We start from the raw sequence: 25451 nt of genomic DNA on the forward strand, positions 1-25451 counted from the left end.
TTGAATAAGTTCATGGATATTACCTGCTATTCACGTGTCACGTTTCACGTGCTATTCAAAACACTTGTAGCAAGAAAAAAGTGAATTCGACAAATTTAATTTGCTAATTTTTGGAGCAATATCTTATTTAAATAAAATGAAAAATTTAAAGAAATTCTCTCAAACGATTTCTCAAATTCTTGAAAAGTAAAATTAAAACTAGAAATAAAGAATAGATGAGTCGTTCCTTCTTTTTTTAAAAAAAAAAAAACAATATTATCTGCCAGCCTTATAGTCTGCAAACTCAGCGTCTGTATAATAAACGTTTTAGCAAACTATTGTCATTGATCCATCTTAAAAAAACATTTGTCGACGTCGTTTTTTACATACAAATGTTATTTCATTGTAAAATATATATTCTAATTTCATATATTTGGTTTTAAATCTTCTTGATTGACAATATGTTGCTCTTTATTCATGAGCTTATAATTATTCTGGAGTGTACTTCAGCTCTCTAGATGATGTTACGTAATACCTATTAGTGGTGGGTAAATACATTATATTAGTTAGCATAACATAATGATACTGCCATTATTACAGTTAAGCACTTAATTCAGTGTTTTTTTGATCGATGCATATAATTACAACGATTTAAGAATACAAAGTGTAAAATCTTCCAGTGTTTAGTTTGAAGAAGCTAAAATAATAAAATTCCGATAAATATTAATGGTCAGTTGATATGAATACTTTTGCCAAATATAACCTTAAATTACCACACAAAAACAATTGTTTAGCAATTCTAATTGAATAACTAAACTTGCTTCATCAGATAGACGCAACGAAATCTAAAAGATGTCATAGACTCGGCTATGTACGTTTATCTTATTATATATATATATATATATATATATATATATATATATATATATATATATATATATATATATATATATGTATATATTTTACTTTACGTTTGTATTTAACTGCACTCTTAAGCGGCTGGACCGATTTGAATGAATTTTTTTGCATGCATTGGGAAGCGCCATAGATTTTTTAGATTCACAAATTCTTGGCAGATGTTGCTGCAGTTGGTATCTAGGCTATTTACAATGAAAGGATGCAAAGTTAGTTAATATGTATATTATTTTAACAAAACTTTATACATTCGTCTCTGAGCGCAACTCTGATATTCACGCGAAAGGAGTCGCGTGCAAAAAAGTAGTATAGATATATATTTTTAAGATTACTTGTATGTAGGTTTTCATATATGTCACTAGTAAGTCTTTTTTGAGTTCATTTATAACTTGATATACTTAATTGTACTTGAAATCTGTACTCAGTAACATTTCATCTTTACTGTCCTACACTGGGGCCACTTTAATATTTTTAAGTAAACATCAAACGTTTGATTATTTGTTCTTATCTTATTGTAGAGAGTTCCAAAATTTGTCATTCTCAAAAACTTTTTTACACTTTTTCTAGAAGAAACTAAAAAATTATCTATGTTTTGATCCAGTACCAGTAGCTTAAATCTTCCTGACAATTATTGGCACAGTCAGAAACATCTATGTACGAATGTGCAGTTCTTTGTTATGTTTTTTATGTTCTTTTGCACAGAAATGGTTTTTAAACACGAATTTAATTAATTATGGCTGGATTTTAATTATTCAACATTTCGTGCTAGCAAAATGGATTGTTTTAGTCTGCCATACCACCATTTACAAAACATAAGATTATTCAAACGTATGAGAAATTTAGCATGGAAACAATTATCACTTTAAGCCCTCACAACTCTGTTTCCTATTTCAGTTAAAATTCACTAATATGTTGGTAAATTTAAATAAAATGAAGTATGTTAGGTAGCGTTATCATTTTCATATGGCAATAAAAGTATATGAGCTGTGTATTTATTATGACTGTATTCACAAAAGCCGCTTTTAATTCACCTGTATCAACAAAGACTAAATCTACAAACAGGGTAAGATTTTCATTTCATTATCTCAATGAAGTCTTTACTTATGTTAATAAAAATAAATATATTTATAGTTTTAAATCTACAATTATTTAATTTCGTTCTTCATAGTCGATTACACTATTTTATTACCATTTTACGTCTTAGAACTTATGGGACAAGACAAATATGTATAACATAATCAAGTGTTGGTATTCACAAATAGATTTTTGTTTGCATCAAACATGGCGTCATGATCAATTATTATGACTTCGTGTATGTTAAGATAATATTGCCTACCCCCACGAGATATTCTGTCTTCTACATCTGCAATTCTTCTTGCTCCGTATCTAAACGAGGATCGTAACGACACCGCGTAATCTCAAAGTGTTATGACTACAGAGAACCAACCCAATGACAAAATTGGACTGAGATTCCTATAACATACAGGTTATTTTTGTGTGTGAAAACAAACTTAAATCAAGGTGTGGGTAATTCTTCATGAATAATATACTTTATAAGTGTTTTTTGTATTTCCTTTTACGTATGGTTAGCCGACTAATTCTTTAAAAACAGAAATAGACATCGCCACTGGGTATATCGCATATATTTTAAGTCTATTTTAACATACATTTAGCCAATTTATTTGTATTCGTTTTATTTAAATTGAATCCGAATAAAGACTTGCTGGGGAAATTCAAATACTCTCAGATAACTATTGATTTAAGGTATTTCGGTTAAAGTGTTATAATTTTATCAGTGACAATAAACAATTTAAAATAGAAAATATACTCAAAAGTATATGAAAATTCAAATATTTTACTTGCGAAACATTATTAAAAATCTCATCGGTCTTTAGGTGTATTCATTTCGTTGCTCTATGATGTTATAATAAATTATGCTCACTTAGTTTGCTTTATTCGCTTTAATTTATGTAATCCATCTGAGTGTCGCGTATCCCACATAATTGCGGTGTGGAATTTTGCTATGCGACGGTAGGATTTGAAGCGTCGGTTCTCGGGTGCGAGGACGCCGTGATCCCGCATCGAGTTGCGAATAATTGAGTGGCACCCACCACCAACATTATTAAAGCGTAACACTTAATTATAACGACTAAGAAATTGTTTGTGCACTTATTTTTAATTCACTTGGAAACAAAGGCAACGGGCTAACCCAAACAAAATACAATGGCGTCAAAATAATTATTTTAAGTATCTTAAAAACATAAGCATTTAATCTGTACATTATAAGATACTTTTAATTTTCTCCAAAACTTGGTATAAAATAACTGGTCATAATAAAGTTAGGGATTTTAAAGGAGTTTAATGAGCAAAAAACTTGTTAAGTGAATTCTGATCCTGTAATACGATAGTAATTGAAGGAAGACCTACAGTGCTGTCGGCGCCGGCTTGGCTCCAGGATTAGAGAAGACTCCCTTAATTTATGACTACCTACTTCATTAATGCTTGAATAAGCTTGAGCATGAAGACATAAATAAGGTTTGATGAATTTTACTGACTTTATTGATACAAACAATCTCATTCTCAAGAAACTTTGAAACTGGATACTTCTGTGTTTTATTAAAATACAATTGAATTAGTGGACAAATCGGTACTATCACTTCGTACGTAAATTAGCCTTGCTATTGTCTGCCTTTGCGTCTCCACATTACTTTCATCTTGTGATAAATTTAACAAACATCCGAATTGTAAGTAGAAATGTAATATCAACGTGCATCGAATCAATAAGAAAAAAAAAACACCTTCCGGTATTTTAATTACAGAAAACAAGTACAATACTCTTATCATCAATTTGCACCGTTAATCTACAAATAGAGCATTCCTTGATTTTCATTCATAAATCTTCACACATGACAGTATCAACGTAGGTTTGTAAAAGACATTCAAAACATTACGTAAGAAGTGTGACGATGCAAAAATGAAAAAGTTTTTTTGCTTAAATATAAAAGTTACCAATAATAAGTACAATAATAACTATTCGTTGTTATTTCTACAACTATTGTACTTACACAAATTAACGTATCCATTACTGTTACAGCTGGGTTTAGTGGCATTTAATACATTGAAATTAATCCGGGAAGCAAAACGTTAATATAAATGAATTACTTTATAATAACTGATTTTACATTCTATTTTCAATTTCCTTGTTGAAAAATTTCTTTATGGTTATTATAAATATAAGGCTGTATATTTTTAATTTCAAGACATCAACGGTTTGAAATTTCGGCCAGTTTTCAATTGTCTTTATTTACAGAAATGTATTGTATTATTCTATACTTAAAAATATATCTAAATATAAAATATAGCGTTTTATGTTTTATAAAGTACAATTGCAATAATTAGTTATGTTAGTTTTGGTTGTTTCATTCATGCTTTAACATTGTTGTGGGAAACAAATTTCCGTATATTTACTTCTATTAATATTTATTATTTATTGTATGGTTACTTATATAATAAAGACTTTTTTCCAAATCCGAACAAAGGAACTTAACTATATTATGACATAAACAAGATATTACATTTAAAATAAATGTTTTAATTTACCAAAAAAAATTTAAAATAATATCTCATAGGTTGGGCAATATGTTTTTTTTATAAATGTATTAGGTTCAGTAAATTAATGAGGAGCAAAAAAGGGATATTTTGAGTAAGACAACAAATATTATTATTTTAAGAATGCCTAAACGTCGGACATTTATTTATTGCTTCATTTATGTTTGCCTGGACTTAATGTCCGGCGACAAGTCTAGGTCTTCCAAAAGATATCTAGACATCAAAAATCTATGATCTCATAATTGATTTCTCTAAAGCAATTGAAAAATATATTGTATATTTATTAATGTAAATTAGATTATTTGACATTTATCATGCGTACAATGATAACGTATGACCTGGTACATTACAAACTTTGGCAATTGTATGTGAGCCCCTTATGTTTCGGCGGAGCTATTTCCACGCAAAGTTGCGACTTTTACGATAATGTCAGCCATTGCCATTCAAACGCGCTAAAACTTTATCTATGTGTGTGAAAGGATAAGCGTTAGGATCACATCTTTGAATATAATTGGTAACATGTAAAGTTAAAATCTTCACATAATCCAACTTATGTTTAGAGAACCAAAGTATGGAATGTCTGTATAATTTTGGTAAATTAGCTATTTACTCACAACCTTTATGAGAATGTGAGTTTTAGTAACCCCTGGAAGAAATAAATTTTCCTATTTGTTATCCACATATGGACGTAATACAATTATGTAAATGTTATCCTTCATTGTACATTTTCATAGTGATTTTTGTAGTGAAATTTAGGTTTAGATTGGTTTTTGAAATAGTCACTTTTTTTAATCTTACTCCACCTTTTGTTTCCCTTTTAATTACTTTTTAAATCTAGATCTTTAAATTTTTTTTAAATCTATTTAAGCGGTTTCATCCACCTCACTAAATAAGTTTTTTATGTAACCAAATCGCAATCGTTATATTCATATAATTTTTTATACTTATTTTACTCTCTTTTTCAATTTTTTTTAAGATTATTTTAAAGTTATTTAACAGGTTAAAAAAAATTATAATTTTGAAAAATAATCTGTATTTTAAATGATTGAGTACGTAACTTTGGTCTTCTAATATCTTAAACTTTAAAATTGTTAGAAAGTCTAATTGGAGTTACCAATTAATAGGAAAAATAATATACAGATAACAGAGAAGTTTGAGAAATCGTTCCTAGTTGTCTAAGCAGTAGGAGAAAAAAATATTTACATTACACCATTTACCCATTTTAGCTAATTTAATGCCATTCCAGTTAAACATGCTTGTTGATTATCAAATGCCCCTGGATGTTTTTTAAGTGAACAAAACATATAATTGAGTTAGCTCAAGCGAAGGAATTAAATCGTACAATTCCTGCGCGCACTCTTCAAGTTTTATAAGCAATTAGACTGGCTATTTTACGCCTGTGCTAAAGGCTGGCTAAATTTATTTTTAACAAATAGCGCTCAAAAATTAGCCCCTGAATAGTGAATAGTGGTTACAGGTCTAATCATGAAGTTGAAACTAGTGAGGTAACATCTATCAGTCAGTATCCAAACTTTTTTAGGACGAAAATGGTGTTCGAAATGACGTACTGTCGTGCTATTGCAAAAGTACCAAGTTTATTTTGAGCTATCTTAGCCTAGCAATCATTGAACTCCCAGATGTTATGGTTCGATGCCACCTCAATACCCATTAGGCATTTATTAATTTTGTGTATTAAGTTCAGTGTTCTACTAGGATTCATTCTACATAGTTGAAGTGAAAGACAACGGATTCCTCTCATCAATGATAGGTCAAGCTTAAATTGGTATCGTTTTTCGAAGAATGCCTGAAGTTTCAAATTTAGTGTACCGTGGCCTTTCTTTCCAACTTTATTTGATCCCAGGTGGCCTACAAGCTGATTTGTTAAAACTCTATAGCTGTACTAACATCCCTATAGCTTAAACCACCCGTTTATATCATATTATATAAAGCCATATAGCTCCTTAAGTTACACTTGCTTCTCTTATATATTTTGTCCTTGTGTTAGTTGTATTACAACTCAATGGTTTGATGTGTAAATTATGTAACCAATCGCATAGCAGTGGCTGAAGGAGAGTTAGAAGTAACAAGTACTTTCGCGAAAATGACAAAACAAAGTAAGGCAAAGATCACGAACATCCAATATTACAGTACGTGTTCGAAGTAACATTATATTGTTTCCAACTGAGATAAATATAGCCTTCCAATTTTATTTACGTTCCCATTAAGTATTACATACCAAGAAGTATCCCGAATTTTTCAGTGCTAATAAATTTATATATAAATTTGTTCTGTAACACAAATATTATCTTAATAAAATTTTGGTTTACATAGATTTTCACTAGACAACCAGCAAGTAAAGTTTTATTATTCTAAGAAATAACTTCTTCTTATTTAGGAAAGATATTAATATTCAACATAAAATAAAACAGTTTTAATAATAGATTGAGAAATTTTGTTAATCATAGATAAATGAAGAATTTATAACATATTAAATTTGGATTTACGTGTACATTAATTCGTACGTTGCTTTTAAAGCAATTTATTACAACATAAATCCCTATAAATCAAAATATATCATATAAATACGAAACTACCGGTATCGGGGAATTCCAGACTGTTTCGCTAGTAATTAATTAACAGAAATAAAAGCGTCACGACCCTACTGCGTTGACACTCGCTTTACTTGGTGATTTCAAAAGGTTTTTTTTTTAAATTTAAATTAAATTGCAATGGCCAGTTACAAAAAAAAAAGATTAAAGATAAACTTTTTAAGTTTTAAATGGACAAATTTGTTTGTAAACATTTAATAGTTTGTTCAAATGTGAATTATCCTTTTTATTATTCATAATAATTTGTCACCAATAATCTTTTATATTAGCGTGTAAAATTCATTCAATAGACTTCATTTTTAAAATTGCCTAGATTTTAAAAGACGCAAGTCCTTTTTTAATTTCTTAATGTCCTGAAACATTATTAAATCATAAAAATCGCTTAATGAGACTTTCTGGAGCTTCGCAATGTAAACGAACTCTTGGACGGTACGGAACTCAAGCAAAAATAACTTACCTCATCATAATTGCTAGTAAAATACTACTAATAAACTTCCTTGTTGGAATTTCGCAGCCGTTAACCGAATTTATTTAATGTTTATTAATTTAGTCTGGTAAGCAATTTCATTTAAAAAAAAAGGTTATATTTTTAATGAAAGTTCCAAACGCAGCCAACGTTTGATTACGGCGGAAGGGTGTCGACGTCTGTTTTGCGACATTTAATTACACATAAAATGCACAACTGGCTGTTTACGCCGAGACACTTATAGAGCAATGAACGACAACTTTATTGACACACTCACTTACCGCTGTGTAATTTTAAGAGAACTCCAGTTGCTATGTTTGTGTTCCAAATTAGAAAGTATTTGCCTTGGTGCTGTGTAATTGCTATTCAAACTTTCAATAGGAATTTAACGTGTTGTTTAAATAGAATTACATTCAATCAAAATTATAGACTGCTAATCATAATTAATAGCTAAGGCCAATTTAAAATAAAATATGAATAAATGATAATCCCAAATCGAACAGTTCTTTGCAAACACTTTTTAATCGTTAAATACAAGCTTCCGAAAGCTACGACCAGCTCGTATTGCAGTTATCCTATCTAATTCCCACATATTTGATTTAAGCAATATAAAGAAAATTAAAGTCTTTCTTTTCATAACATTTCAGATAAATGAAAGAAATATAATGACTTTTTCACTGGATCCGGATATTGTAGGGCATCATACAAGTGACATTTTTTAATTAACTAGATGAAGAACAACTTCCTTTATTTGAACATGGTAAAAGTGATAAACAAAAGTGGCAATTAAAATTTAAGTCTATTTATTATTATTCATATATTCAGTTTAAAATTATACATCTAAATCAAACATAAACGCAGGAAAATTCGGATCTATTCATAGTACAGCTAATGCTGTAGGATACCGCAACCGTTATACACGTCATACTTCATATTGAATTTAATTTTAAAATGTTCGTAGCCGTATTACGTGCAGTTTAAGCAAGGAAATCTCTTCAAATAGGTTTCACAATATCAAAATTCTGTAACCATAAAAATAGTAATTTCAACCATAACATTTCAACCAATGTTGGAGTGTTGTATTTTCGATTATTTACCCATTGGAATGATGATTTTGCTCACAAAATACAGTAAAAATAATTATCATCTATGCTTTTTTTATTTCAAAAAAAAAAAACATGGAATCTAATTATTTACTAATTTTCTTTGAAGTATAAGAATAATATTTAAGTTAAATCTCGACTGTTAATAAGCATGAATCATGCCGCCCATCGCGTTACTCAAACTGCATGGCAATCTATCAACTCGAAACACAATTCGCAACCCCAATGAACCGCATGACAACTCTATTTGAGTTATATCAAACAATGTAACTATAAACAAAGTGCATCATTTATTTATAAAAAGATAAAATTTGGTTATTAGTGCCCACAGTAGAGAATCAAGAATTATGTTCAAATACAACACACAGAAATGATATCATATCGATTATAGAAGGTTACTTAAGTAAGATAGTGTGTTATTTGCGCTGTATTGTAAACTCTGTCTTGTAGTTTGTCATCACATCAGTAGTCAACATCGCTTAGTGATTCTGTGATGTTTCAGAACAATAATAAACTGAGTATAATGCTTCTTTTGTTAACAATCTAACCGCTAATGTATTTACTAGCCATAGTCACTAATTTTATATAATCCTGTAAAACACAAATCGTTCTTTTTATATCATAAAACTTCTTATAAATGATGGAATCTTTAATAATCTCACATTTTCACACTATATGTATGTATATGCACTGTATGCGTATTCGATACGAAATTGTTCTATTTGCCAAGACATCATATTAATCAAATGTTTACCATAAAGGCTCTCTCAAACACATTAAGACCTTAGGTCTTATTATGAGTGCATATTTCAAAATCCCTAAATACTTTTAAGAACTAAGAAACTCAATAGACTACTTAGTTGTATTGAAATCAGTCTCGGAAATAGTACTCGAGACCCCTCGCTCCCCGAGCTTTTCAATATTTCCATGCCAGATACTTAAGTGGTTTAATTAAAATGTTAAGCTTTTACAAACAGCATTAAATATTGAACGAGCTTATTATAATTGTAGTGAATTTAGAAAATTTGTTATTGTTATTAAAAACAACACTCAGCTTAATTGAAAGTATGCTTTATTAAGTACTAGGAAGGAAATTCTTTGTAATCAAAATTTATTAAATGTTAGGTCATAGGTTAAATGGTAAGGCCTATTGCTAAGATAAAATTGTAAATGTAAAATATGAATTCGTAGGTAAAAGTGTATGTATAGCTCCAATTCATAGCAGGCGCTCCATGGCGTGTCCTAACATTCCCATAGGAGATTTTTGTTGTTCATATACAATATATTACGTTAATATTACAGAAGCTTTTTTTGTTTGCTTCGAGAACCATTTTAAACTAGTATTGAGAAAATGGAACGAATACTTTAAGTTTTATAATTATCAAAGTAGTCTTTAAACTTTAGGAACTAAATTAAAGAGTTTTCAAAGTCTGTAATCCTCAAAAGAATTTTACTTTAACTAAGCATAAACGGACCTGATTAAACTATATAAAAAAAAATCGCTATTTCATATAATAAATATACTTTGAATAATATTAACATTAATAAATCCTAAAATCTTAATAATATTTCAACAACAAGAATTAGCGTACTTATAATCAGTATCACAATAAATGGGTAAAATTAATAACGGTTCAAAAATAAACTAAAAAAACACGCTTTTATAGCTAGCCGAACTCAAAAATAGAAAATAATTTTCAATTGCAAAGAAATTATATTACAGTAGTGGAAGGTCAAACAATTATTAATAGTTAATCACCTAAAAATAAAATGATAATAAAATTTAAGTTATTAACAGAACAATTTAATTCAGAGTAAAAAGCGTGGGGTGCTTCATATTGAATGTTACAATCATCTAATGACAACTATCTGTGAGAGGAAAGATATGAAATGTAATCAAATGCACCCCACGCTATATAATATCTTTGTAATTGAATTTTTTTTTTATTGTTTTTGTTCGGTTAGCTATAAAAGCGTGTTTATTTAGTTTTTTTATAACTATTATTTAACTGCAGACATGCGCAGACCGCGCATTAGCTCCATCTCTCCCGCTCCACTAAAGAGGATCTATAAAAGAAATTCATTAATCCTGGCGGTCCCAATAAGGGAACTTTTATCAAATTATTACATTGTCATCGGTCCTCGATACGTATGCAAAGTTTCAAATTATTCGGACTTCTAGGAACCGGTGAAAATTAAGCTCAAAGATTCCGTTACATGAGCGTGTTAAAAACAACTGCATTATACGTAAGTTTATAATATAAAAAGTAGATAAAATAAAATAGATACACACGGAGTATTTATTTTATGATTTTTTATGAAATAGATTCAGAAGTTTAGTTTATAAAATATTCCCATTATATCGATTCCAACGAAACACTCTACAAAAGACGGTTCTATCTTCTAAGAAATAACTTTTCAGTGATTATTAGTAAATTAATATCAATTTAAAATATACATCATTACTTGTTGCATACCAAATAGAATTATTATGAAAGAAATTGCATAAGACAATACATGAAAGAAAAAAATTATTAGGGCAGAGTAAATTGCTAATCAATTTGAGTGTCCTCGATTAAAAGCCACTTTGGCTCATGTGCGAAGTGGCGGACAGCTATGTATATCCACTTGTGATAAACATAAAACAGATGCTGTCTCATCGACTTATAGATTTTTAAAGTACAACCATTCAACGATTTCAGATGTTAAGAGTTCTGAGAATTCGTGGAGCAATGATATCATATTATTTTATATAAGGCAACTATTATAGCAAATGATGCCCAACATTAGTGCGATAATATTTATAAGGCCTTTTGCAACAATTATATATCATAGAAAAATCTATATAGGATAGCGAGCTCATTTCCTCCTTTTATCGCTTTGCTCTTTTGAATAAATAGACTGGCAGTATTAAAAAAATATACAACATAAACTTATCGTTCAATATTAAATTGGATGTAATCATTTATTATTTTTGGTTTTATTTGTTTTCGATATATTTATCCAATTAGGCAACCAACACATTCATTAGTAGGATAAGTACCATAATTGATTCTGTTAATGAAGGCAAGTGGGGATCGGTCAATAGCTTTCACGAATTCGCAGACCCTAAATTGAAACGGTTTTCAAGCAGGAAGCTGTGTACGACATAATAATCTGATTAAAATCAATTGGTATTGATATCTTTTATGTGACTATAAACATACACTATGAATGATTCTATGACGACTGTCAATAGACCGTCAAATATGGACAGCGAATTTCTCTCAGGTGTCAAGTGTACGTACTCATAGCAACATGTTATAGAGCAATTGATGATAGGTTTATAGAAATGTTATCATGCATTCAACAGACGTAACGATAACTGAATGTGATATGATTTTAATAAATTTTATATTTTTGTTGCTTTCAGGGGAATTAATAAAGAGAGTAGAGAATAAAATTATTACAATAGTATTCTATTGAGCAATAATGCAAGGTGTAAATGGTATGTGTAATGACAAAAGAATAACAATATAGAATAAAAATAACGCTATATTTAGTACTATTAATAATTCTGTTGGTAAATATAAAATTTATACAGATATGTAAGATAACTTTTGCTTTGTGAATCCAAATTTTCGTTTTTTTATCGACTTGTATAAATTTTAACTTCTCATTCAAACCGATTTCTGTTTTCAACACTAGCATCTGGTTTCTATTCTGTTTTCACCCCTTTATAAAAAGTTTTTATTAATAAATCACATTGAGTTATTACATACAACTTACTTTTATTAGTGCACAAATAAAAATATTCAGTACGATATATATATATATATAATGGTGTAAGCTCTATCTGTACTCAATAGATAAGTAAAATATATTTATATCATAGTCTTTTAGTAACCTATAGCAGTTCATCAAACGTTCTAGGTTTACGTCACTTAATTATTTTCTGTTTTCGAAGAATAAGTAAGTATTATAGAGACTGTAAAAATTCACCTTTCACACAAAGTTAAACAATATTATGATTAGAACCATTACTTTAAAACAGTCACTCTATCTATTTATATACAATGCATTTGTTGTAATGTATTTATTGTATATACTATATTTATGACATAAATATTGTTTTTACAATAAATACATTACTAATTACCATAGACTAGTACATCAAAGTAATATACCGTAAATTCTATCGTGAGTGTATTTTAGACGAACTTCGATGTTGTAAGTTTCGAGATATTGATTTCCAGACTGCAGCCTCTCGCAACTCACTGCTAAATATAATTAATAAAACATACACTGCCTTCATTCTATAACAGTGTATATTAAGAGAAAAATCTAAATAAAATCGGCGAACTAACCATCGAATACTATCTTTATTGTACTAAAAGATTATTTTTTAACATGAAACCTATTAGGCGCTTTTAAAACCTTAATATAATACTGAAGTTTTATTTTTCCATCTGACTCTGAAACAATCGTGACCAATTTGCCTCCATGCGAATAGTCACGAGGAGCTAATAAAGTAGAAATGTTTACGTTGGAATAAATGGCTGGAGAAGGCGACAACGTTTGTCGGGTTTTGATACCGCCATATTGAAACAATACATTACCTTGACTGTTTGGTTCCCCAACCGATACACCTGATACCCGATCCTTATTGTGTATTCAGAGCAAAAATCACTCGTTCTTAGATTTTCTGCTTTGTTTATTTGAATATTTACCCTAACTACAACGATAATATCATTAAAATAAGTTTATTATCTCGCGACAATGATGGGAGATACGAACAATAAATAAATTAAAAAAAAACTAACGAAGCGGATGCGAGAACTTTAACATATTGTTACATAATTATGGCTGCAGCAAACAAAAACCAATACGGAAAGACAATTAACAAGAGTACCATCAAGTGTAAGTGTTGTGACTGCGACTGGTATTGGCATTTTTATTTCCTCTCTTATTTCTATCGTGGTAGGGACTAAAACTGCTTCCAAAGGAGCCAAACTACGCGAGCTCATTTGAAGGGGGGCGACGTGCACTATCTCAAGTAGTGAAGATGACAACTAACGCCTGTATTTACTTCTACATCCATATTTACACTTTCAATTCGCTAAAAAAGAACTCCCACATAACTGTATTCTGTGATAACGCTGTGATAAAACGTATAAATTATGATAAGTATGATACACGTAAAACATAAACAAAACAAAAATCTGTACCCTGCTATATCTAGATACATAAATAATATATATGAATAGGGTTTTTGCACAAAGAATTGTTTTTACCATAGAAATCAAAATTAAATTTAAATATTGAAAAAAGTCTCTTTAAAATAATAAGTTATCACAAATAAAAATAATTAATTTACTCCAATGAATAGTGTAGAAATTGTTATCTCTGTTGTAACAAATACAATGTTTTTCCTGCATTTTGTAACTAAGTAAAACAATTTTTGTTAGAAAACTTCATTCGTATAATATTATTAAACATGTTTAAAATTAAGGTTACAAATTCTATTTACTTGGGTACAATAGCGACTCCTTTTTAAATAACAATTTTAGGTAAAATACATAAAAAGTAATATTATCTATATAATTTTAATGAAATTCAATATTTTTCATATAAATGAAAAATTATACTCAAACTACCTTTAAAAGGTTTCGATCAGGGAAATTAAACTGAAGCAATAGAACAAAATAAACGCTTAAAGCATTTATTCCTTTATTTCATTGAGTTTTTAAATAATTGAAATCAGAAAGATCATTGAAATGAAAACATATAGAAGACGAAATGCTGCCAACAGGGCCATCTCATGTGTATGAGTGATATTTTGAGGCCACAAAATTCACGCGCTTGTTGTCTTTATTCGCCAATTTACTTACATTTGCGCTGCGCCCCGCTGCTCGTAAAGTAATATTATCCACCGCTGGGCGAGGGCAATAGTGCCTCTTTTACGGGCCGCGAGTGAACGTCACTTGGGAAATTATTTGACGTGCCGTTTAATGGATTTTTGCCTTCATAACATGCTACCTCCAGCCAAATAAAAATACGAATATACAAAATACTTTAATAACTAGGACGTACGTGGTAATACGGAATATTTTATAGACAAATATTACGTTTTATGATTATATATGTGAATGATGCTTTCTTGTTACAGAGTACACGGTGACTAGTTTGGAGTTATTAGAGCTGAGGGTCCCGGCTCATGTGCCTTTGGGAACACGGCCTTCGCTATCTTGTCGATGGCAGCTTGGACCTAGCGACGTTCTCTACTCGGTGAAGTGGTATAAAGATGGAAAGGAATTCTTCAGGCATGTTCCCCGCGACGTAGAACCAAGAAGAAAATTCTTACTTCCTGGAGTCGATGTAGAGGTCAGATTCTTTTTAGATTTAAACTTTATTGCCAGCAGATTTTGAGAATTTTTACCTTTGCAATAAAAATCAACCCTCAGAATTCTACGAAAATGACTTAGTACGTATCATAAAAACTGTACTAAACTGCAGGTCAAAAACTAAGTACCATCTATAATCTAAAAAGTCACCCATATCAAATATAAGAAGTAAAATAATGGAGAAACCATGAACACCGCATAATTAAATTAATCCGGTAGTAAACTTAGTTTACTTAGGTCTCGGGCCAAATAACTTGCTAGCGGATATTACGGGGAGAAGAGGCGGACGCGTAAATAAACTCTCGTATGAAAAAACGAACTTTTTCTCAATTAGTTGCCACGCTCAACACTTAATAACTTTTATACTCCTCTTAGCCTCATTCATATGTGGAACTGTGAATTATTAAAAAAGTAATACTCATATATTACTGTTACGAAAACTAACGTGAAGTAAAATTAGATGAGTGCAGATAATTAAAAAATAAAAAGAAAAGAAATTTTTGAGTCTGCTTATTAATTTTTGATAATAATAATTAAATTTGCTTTAAAAAGAACTTTTGTGGTTACACATTTTTATAATAAAGAACAGATCTCGTCACATGAGGATATTCTTTCAAACGAGTTGTAATTAGTTTCAAAAGACTGCCCTCTCGTGTTCGCCGAGAATCAACGAAGTAGACCATTGGACGTAATTGAAAATAAATTCCAACATTTTCCACAGTCTACTCAGTTAGTCACATTGATTATAATTCAAAATATAAATAAATTAACAAAGTCGATCTGAATGTGGATGTTACTGTCATTTACAAAATTTAAATTAACAATCCAATAAATGTTATGGGTTTCAAAAAGTTTTACAACTTCAGATTTTACATATATTTTTTTTGCAATACAGAAAAATATGATCGTAATTTTATAATTAATAATATTCAATTCTTTTAAATTTCAATAACTGTGGCGCGTAAGTTAGTTTGAAAGTCATAGGTTCTATTGACTTTGAAGAACGCTGCAGTTTGTGTCGTTCTCGTATAAATCTGCAAATTAATAAAACCCTACAAGGATATTCTATCATTAGGTCTAGGTTACAACACCTCCATCATAGAAGGTATACAAGCACTTGAATCTACTCATCATAGACATCCAATTGAACTAATTAAGACTAAAAGAACTTGGTAATAATTGGTCATCGTTAACAGGGACTGTCTTGATAATGTAGTTCTTAGAAAAATATGAACCGATGATGCTGCTAGCTCTAAACGAACACCAAACAGTAGCTTTTTTAAAATAGATTCTTAGATCTCATGTGAATAGGAATCGTCCCAAATTGGAAAATTTTGTTTGTTGAAGTAAGACCCCATACACGTACGACTTAATGGACTCGGTGGACTCAAAATAATACACCACATTAGAAAAATGGGATACGATCGCGGTACACGGACAGAACACAAATTATAACTAACTTATCATTTATAATCTTTTCAAGGGTTTTCGGATATTGTACCTGATGATGATGATTAGCAAAACAGACTAAATAAATGATTACTATTATGATGGCTACAGCATATAAAATATGACCGTTATCAGCTGTTAAATTTTGGAAATCCCTGTTTGAATACCCCTAAGATAATTTATATCAATTAATTTGTTGACAACTTGGATAGAGTTTGACATTAAAATAACAAATAGTTCTATATTTTTCATTTACTTATCTGTTAATATTTTTTTATATTTAAAAATATTTATATACATTTATATTTAAAAATATTTATATACATTTATATTTAAAACTATTATATTATAACACCTAGTGTTTTCTAATCGTAGGCCAAAAACGATATTGGGGACCCCCTCTACAGTTTGGCTCCCGGTTTGCTATAAAAAATTATAGAGAACAGCAATAAAGATTTGGTTTAAATAAAATAAGATAAGATGATCAGCAAAAACGCATATCGTATGTTATACAAAGTATTAGTTTAGTGTACCGAGGACAACCGGAAGGTTGAATGGGAAACAACCAGTGAAAAGTTCAAGACCATCGCTTTTTTCGGATAGACACCAAATCAAGACAAAAACTTGAAAGAGAAATCACATTTGCATACATTTAAAATAAAAGGACTACTTAAAAGGAGGTCCAATTTGTTTAACTAAGCTTTAGAGAGATTAGAACAACAGATATTTGCATAGTCTATAAGAGGAACACTAACACTGTACTAACATATGTTTGATCCAAATGAGTAAAAGAAAAATAAAATGATGAAACAAGTATATCTCTTTCTTACCCATCTCAAACTCGTGGACGTTCCCAAACAATTGTGATCACGAATAAGTGAAATGTGTAAGCCTAGTTTATAACGTTCATGTGGACAGAATACTAATTGCTGCGACCATACTTGCTGCCAATTACTATGATTTCACATTTAGAACACTACGTAACAACTAAAGAAAATGCATTAAAGAAAAGACAATAACAAATATTGGAAAGTTGCTTATGAATTACCACTATAGTCATGAATTTATGTTTTTTTTTGTAATAGAAAGCGAAGTCAACATCGGTTGGATGCGTATAAGTTAATGCATATCGCGGTAACGTGCAGCGAGATTTATACGCCGTGATCTTGAACAAGCAATATCTGTCCAGGTTAAACTGATCCATAGATGTCATGTTCATCATAAATAACAATAATTTATATCGTTGTTTTAACATAACATTAAAATATTATCTCAAAAGATTATTCAGTGCCAATCTTTAAATGATTATTTTGATTATTAATTTAAAAAAAAACAAACGAAACATTTTTGCGAGTCTCACAACATGTTAGTGAAGTACTGTGAAATTAGTTTTATATCTACAAAGTAACAAATATTCAAATAATCACTGTTTTGCATACTTTTTAGGTTATAAAGAGCACCAATTTTGTTTTTTTTTTTCAGTTTCTTTACTTATAATATATAAATTCCAAAATATTATAGAATTGAACCCGTAGGATAGACAGAGATACAGATTCACAATAAATAATAACTTAAGGTTATCTTGTGAAAGGATCCATGGAATACCATGGTGAGTAAGAATCAACTGATTCTTAAGACATTCGATGACACCCCTAAGGTTTATTAAATAAGAAAGAACTGATTCTCTTTCTAGCAAAAGTTGGTATAATGAAAGGTATTGAAACTAATATTTTTCGGATATACTACGCGTGCTGTATTTTTTGTTAAAACTACATACTCCCGACATTTCAGTTACTTTTCAGCAACCGTGATCATGGGCAGACGAGATGTGTTGTTGGTTTTTTGCTTATCTGTCTCTGTAGTCATGCAATACTCTTAATAGGTGTTACTTTTCCGTTTTCTAAATTAATCGCAGAGACGAAAAAAGATACATATTTCAAATCATCAAACATAATTTCAATAAAAATCATGTTAATAAGTTATTTTCAAATACTTTTCTTATTGGTAATAAATGACAAAATAATAATTAATTATAGTGATGAACAGTAACAGTAAACAGTACGTATTCCCATTTCCTTTTAAGTATTAACTTTGCAACGTCTAGTACAAGTTTTTATCATCAAGTAAGCTTCTTTTCCTTAAGATCCTTTTTTTATTGACATAGTAATTATAGATCACTCAATATTAGACCTTATGCTGCTATATTACTAATCAAAATCCTAGCCAATATTTTACACTCCATCACCTCAATATTATATTACAGGGCAACTTATTTTTGACTTTTGCCTTGGACGTCCTTCCTTAATTTCAATTTAAAGTATATTAATTAAACGCAAAATATTCACAAAAAATATTAAGAAATTTTAGTTTATTTTCGTATTATTAAATTATAAAAGATACCAGAAACAAAAGTAAGAAGCGAGGGCTGGCTAGAACACTGCAAACTTCTATCCAGCCACATTTCATTTTCCTGAGGCTGGCCTTTTAGCAACTTTAGGTTATATTCACATATTTTTTACTTTGTAGTTTAAGTAATACTTATATATGTTAAACAAAAACGACTTTTAGTATAACAAAAACTAGGTCCAAAAATTGCTGTTTTTGTTTTGGTAAAATTTAAGTGTAAAACAAATAAGTCAATTATGACTCTAATAATGATACATTAGAATTTAAATATTAAGACCCAAACTCTGAGGATGATAAGTTATCTCCTAAAGAGAAACACAAAAAAATCCTCCTAAAACTCTAATTCTATAACCATCATCTTTATTTTACAGAAACTAAAATGAAACTGTATGTTAATTGAAGAATTGAAAGAAATATTCTTTTATTTTCCTTTGACCGTATCGTTTCGAGTGTATTGTGTTAGTTTCAATTGAAACGCTTTTAATTTTTAAAAAGTCCTTCTCATATATAGCAGTAAGACGAATTTCTGAATAAAAAAAATTCAAGTCTACATTTTTATTTAGTTAACCTAAAGGTTTTATCAATAAAAGGGTATGTTGTACAGTCCTGTAAGACAGCTATTAATTATTTAAAATATTCGTATACATCTTAAGGTAAATTTTGAACAAAACTAAATAAAATTTCATTTAAATAGTGCAGTAATCTTTCTTTATCATACATTTCATAATTTCTTGGAAAAATGTATATATTTAAATTGCCTTTTCGTGAATACAATCCAACACCACATTACACCGTAATAAATTGTTTTGTATGTTTTATTGGATGTGTATATATATTTATTATTCACAAAAAAACATCATAACTAGATTGTTCAATAATAAAACTACTGTTTCTAACATAAGTTTATGTCCTTTTATAAGAAATTAATAATTGGTATCATTGGTTACTAGAAATTGTCAACAATTTGATGATAATTTAGCCAGAGTCAATAAGAAAATTTTAAAGTTAATATTGTTTTAAGAAAATTTCAATATTGGTTTGGAAATATGCTAAACTTTCTCCTGTACTCAAAGTTACAAATTCCCCTCCTTCATAATTTTAACACATAACCATTGACGTGGATGATACGAGAATTCCAAGAAATACAAAATATCATTCTCGATGATTAATATATGTAAAATATATGTATAATGTATATATAAAATGTTTTCCTCTGTCATTACACAATTCTCTTAACTTGCAGCCTGACAATCTTCCACAAGTACCGGTCTTAACATATTATAAAACCTACGGTTTTATCTTACAAGGACCAATTATTTTCTCAAAGAACAAGTTGAATTTGTAATAAAAATAAAAGACATGGTAACTTTACTAAGTGCAATTGCACATTTGGTGAATTTGCTGGGTCAATTTGCTAAGTTAACATGTAATATAAAATCTGACTCTGAGATTATGCCATAGCTTTTCCCCAATTCAATTGCAATTCTTAAAGAGGAAACTTCCTGAGTAATCTTATCTTTTTTAAGACTTACGAGGCACGTTTTACTTTCCAGTTTGATATTTTGTATTCAGTATTATACCTAAAATAAACTCCGAACCGAAAGCGAGGTCCCCAGTAAAAACTATTTTTATCCCTGTCCCTTCATAAAAAGTGCTCTGTAACGTTATGATAGTTGGTTCACATAAGTTTTATCATACTTAGCTGTTAGTTATTTTGCAAAAAGCCTCAATCGAAGCAAATCAATAAATGAAAGAACACCTTAACTTTCAATACTTCGAGTAATTTTGAAATATTCTTGCAGAATTCGAGTCCGAATGGCTCAAATGTAACTCTATCTCCTGCGATATTGGAAACTGGTGGGCGGTATCGTTGCGAAGTGTCCGGCGAACGTCCACTATTTCCTACCGTATCTGACCATGCCGATATGATTATAGTTGGTATGTATTTTTACTAATATTTATTAACAAAGAAAAACATACACAATAAAACGAACGAACCCACATTATTGCAAGAAATTATTACATTTTTCTTAATGGAGTTATTTTTTTCAGCTTTACCCGCAACTGGACCAATAATTACTGGCTCCAAGCTAAGATATCAAATAGGTGATAGAGTCCAGGTCAATTGCACTTCTGGAAGATCTCGACCAGCTACCAGACTCTCTTGGTACATTAACGGCGAACCAGCCCCTATCTCCTCGGTATTAACTCCGGAAAATTACAAACACGATGATGGTCTAGAAACAACAAGCCTTGCTCTGGATTTCAAAGTAAAGCCTAAACATTTTAGAAAAGGAGATCTCAAGTTAAAGGTAATTACAATTTTTTTTAAGACATTGTGAACAATTTACAATATATTGAAATATAAAAAAAAACTTTTCTGCAGTGTCTTGCTACTATTGCTACCGTGTACTGGCGAAGTAATGAGGAAAGTGTTCAAGGAGAAAGATTTAAAGGCTATGCAAGATCCAAAGAATTGATCGAAGGTGCCTCCAGAGCTGATCGTGTACAGGCTGCAGGAAAATCAGGACCTTGTCATTCTGTCATTAACCTGCCATCTTTGCTGTTGCTTTTGATTATAGTATTACACACACCCTACCAATAATTATTTATTAAATATTCAAGATAAAACATTATTATTACATTAGATATTAAAAATACTTGATGTCCTGTTTGCTTTCTACTAGAAAAAATGTCAGAGACACTTACTTAAAACAGTTACAAGTCACTTGAAAGCAATTTGTATTATTTTATGTTTGTGTAGATATCGCAAGTCCGAAGATTATATAATTAATAATTTATGAAAAAATATAATTAAAAATTATTTAAACACGAAATGTGATAGATAGATTTAAATGTAGGTATTGAAATTACTGCCATTTTTCATAGCGAACATTCATTCTGAATTTTTGTTTTGTATTGTCCTGTTACAAACCCTTCATATTACCATGTTATTATGATCCAAAGAATGTTTTACAGCCAAAGCAGAAAATTAATATATGTTACAACGTATCGACAGTTATTAATTTATATCGCTTAACGGATTATATGAAAATTGTATGGGAATTAAGTGTTCGTGAATATCAATATTCGTATAACAAAATATTATAGTGCTATATTAATGTATGAACACAGATAAAAGACGTTCATTCAGTACTTTTCCGTATAAATTTGTTTATAAATCTCAATAATAATATTATTTTTCTTTTCTGTTGTGAATGTTTTTCATTTAAGCAATTAAAAAGATAGTCGATTTAGTACTGTGTCACATTGAAAATGAAATGCATAAAAAGTCCAGTGCATATCATATACTCATTGTAAATCGGTAGACGTTGTTTTGCTTTTTAAGCACGTATTATTTCAGCAACAAAATTAATGGATGGAACTAATTTCTTTTGTGCTTACGCTGTTTAAAGTAAAATCTAGCCCATGACAAAAATTGTAGATATGCAGAGTTTTTTTATATACTGCATGTGCTTACAATATTTATAAAGAAAGAAATTTAAGTTTCGTATATTCTGATTATATACAATTATTTTTGATTTAAATTCTTTTCTCGCTCGTGATAAACAAGATAAAAGTATCAAAGTTTTGTTTTTAAAATATTTTTGAAATACATTTTTTTAAACATTTTATTTAAACAGGAAAAATACTGGATTATTCTAAAAATAAATCGCAAACATTTCTCACAGTAATGCATATGTATTAGTTTTATAAGAGAGTTACGACTTTAGGGATAACAAACTGTTGGCCCTTAAGCCGTAATTCCTGTTTACTTATTCCATAACTTTAACTTATATGTAGTCTTTGGTATTTTAATGAGAACAAAAAAAAACATTATGTCAATTCGTATCAAAAACTATTACATATATTCAATATCAAAAATTATATCCCGGGTGACGGTTAGAAGAAATTAATATTTGAATTATCTATGTACTCTGTATCAATTTTAACGTAACTCTATACAGGGAGGGGTGTAACAGCATTCGGTATATCGTAACCAAACATGCATCCTAGAATATGACATACGATTTAATGTATAGATATCTAATAAAACCCAGTCAATTCACGGTACAACCGATGTAATTTTAATCTGTAGTATTTGCTTCTATTCGGTAAAATGCTTCTATAATAATTTAGTATTTTTCTTTAATCCACGTTCGGAACATTGATATCATTCCTAAGAATTTTAGACATTACGTTACAGGTGTTTTGTAATATATCAATATATGTTACTATAAAATATTTGCAGAGTATAAATGTATTTATTGTAAATAAATATATATTTGAGCTATGTTAAAATTTTATAATCTTATAAAATTGCTTGCGTAACATAGGAACACACAGCTTCTACTATGTTGGAACCAAATAATATTCTATATGCACTTACGTGAACACAAATTTTTATGAAAATTATATGACATAAATATACTTCAGAATGTATAAGACACGAAATTATTATTAATTTATTATATTTAGAAAATATATGGCCAAGAAAATTCTATACATGTGTTGTATATATATAACAAAAAGAAAATTGTACTCTAGAAAATAGCTAGAAATTCGAGGTGTACAAGATTCAAGTGTTTATAAGTTAATGAAGTTATTGTTGCTTATTGTTATAAAATGTAATAGTAATTATAAATATGTAAATAATGGGTAAAGTAGCTCAAATATTAAATCATTAATATACTATGTGATGTATAAAGGATGGCGTATTATTATCAAAAAACCTTCCCTTCAGGTTATTAAGACGGAGTCGTGCAAATACTTCTCAGAAATCTCAAAAAATAATAAAATATACACAAAACAGTACTCATAGAATTATTGAATACTTTTTAATTTTGAAGCAAATAAATTCCAAAATTTAATAAAAGTTTCAACCGATATAAAAATTTCTTACCCAAAATAAAACGCCCCTTAACACTTTCAAGGCGTGCGAACAACGAAATTTAAAGGATTATAAGGATTTTGGACCCGAACCTTAGTTTTTAATTAAGTTATTAATTTAGAACGAAATTGTTCTAAAGGAATCGACTTACGTTACTTTAAAAACTTTCTTTGTGATCATAATATTTCATCAAAATTGTCTCGTATTACAATTCCATCACTTAAATTGACCTCATATTAACGAACCTTTCAAATAAATATTTAAGTAGCGATAGGCAATAAAATGAATAAATAATATATTTTTTAACTATTAAATAAATATTTAATGGTTAGATTTAAGTAATAAGTAACAAATATCTATTCACTATCCTCATTTAATATTGGAATAGATCTTTGCAAAACTATAGACTTCTCTGACTGAAACTGAGTCATCGTTATATTCTAGTATATAATAAAATTAAGAGTGTCGCGTGCCACATATCGATCTATTTGCATACAATATACATAAGGTATGAGACCCAACATTTCCTGTCACCGAAGCCGATTCCGTTCCAACCACCGCTCTGAACATATTAAGGAAAACAATCGTAATTCTTAAAAGTTTGTTAACGAAAAAATAGTACACAACATGATAAACAAGGTTAATTAACGTCACGTCTTCTATATTGGACGGCCCATAAATAACTAATTGATTATTGTAACAGCCTTTTGTGTGTAAAATAAAGCTATCGGTGAAGTACTAGCCTGCTATGGTAGGCAAATTCTAACATTATCTAATCGAGGATTCGTTGTTTAAGGGTATGGTTAAAGTTAACAACTAAAGGCACTTAATACATAATAAATAACTACTTTTATACCTTAATTTTTATATCACAATGAATTTATACATTTATTGGAATAATAAAATTAAAAATTCGATCGCATATAAAGTAACGTACGTGAAAGCCTGACTGCTAATGTTATTTCATATTGTTTTCACTATTTAGGTCAATTATAACGTAGTTGGGTTTTTTAATTATGGAATAACTTATTTTTTTGGTTTTTAATGTATTTAAAATTAAAAATTTATTTCAAACTAAAACTTTTATGTATTTAAGTTTATATAAGATAATTCAAACAATTATACACATTCACTTACAAACTTAAATCCATTTTGTCCTCTATACTCACTTTTCATCATAAGCCAATGATATTAGAAGGTTTTAAAAACACTAGGACAATTTTTGATAAGCTCTTGATTACTACATTAGTTACACTATAAGTTTTCAAGATTTTTCATTGCTTTTAACGCATTTACTGTCTTTTTCTCATATTCCTTGATTATAATTAGAAGAAAAGGAATGTTTTTTAATCCATAAAAATAACTATCACTATTTATAAATTTCCTTCAAAATTTATTTATTTATCAAAAAAAAATAAGAAGGAAGGTCCTTTCATTTTTCTCCTGAAGTCGGTCATAAAATTGATCGGAATTTTTTTTTAAGGTTTATGAATAGCATTTATTTCTTCGCATAAAACTCATGACTTCGTCCGTATGAACTTCGATATAGTCACATGCATTTTTGTTATACAAAGCTTTTTAGTGTTTTGTATTGTGTTTTAAGTTTTTTGTCAAATGTATCACATCATACATGAAGAAGTT

At 29.3% G+C, this 25451-nt stretch overlaps 1 protein-coding gene across 1 annotated transcript in view; it reads left to right on the top strand.

The window, feature by feature from the left end:
- The window catches only part of LOC116768656 (uncharacterized), a 60777-nt gene extending 37150 nt beyond the window's left edge, over positions 1 to 23627 (top strand). The window contains exons 3-6 of the mRNA XM_032659432.2: positions 14830 to 15044; positions 20722 to 20857; positions 20972 to 21231; positions 21306 to 23627. Coding sequence (XP_032515323.1) covers positions 14830 to 15044; positions 20722 to 20857; positions 20972 to 21231; positions 21306 to 21524 — 830 coding nt within the window. The 3' untranslated portion in view covers positions 21525 to 23627. The remainder of the gene's footprint in view (positions 1 to 14829; positions 15045 to 20721; positions 20858 to 20971; positions 21232 to 21305) is intronic.
- The last annotated feature ends 1824 nt before the right edge of the window (positions 23628 to 25451 follow it).

This window comes from Danaus plexippus, chromosome 4 (assembly GCF_018135715.1).
Source record: "Danaus plexippus chromosome 4, MEX_DaPlex, whole genome shotgun sequence".
Taxonomy (NCBI): Eukaryota; Metazoa; Arthropoda; class Insecta; order Lepidoptera; family Nymphalidae; genus Danaus; species Danaus plexippus.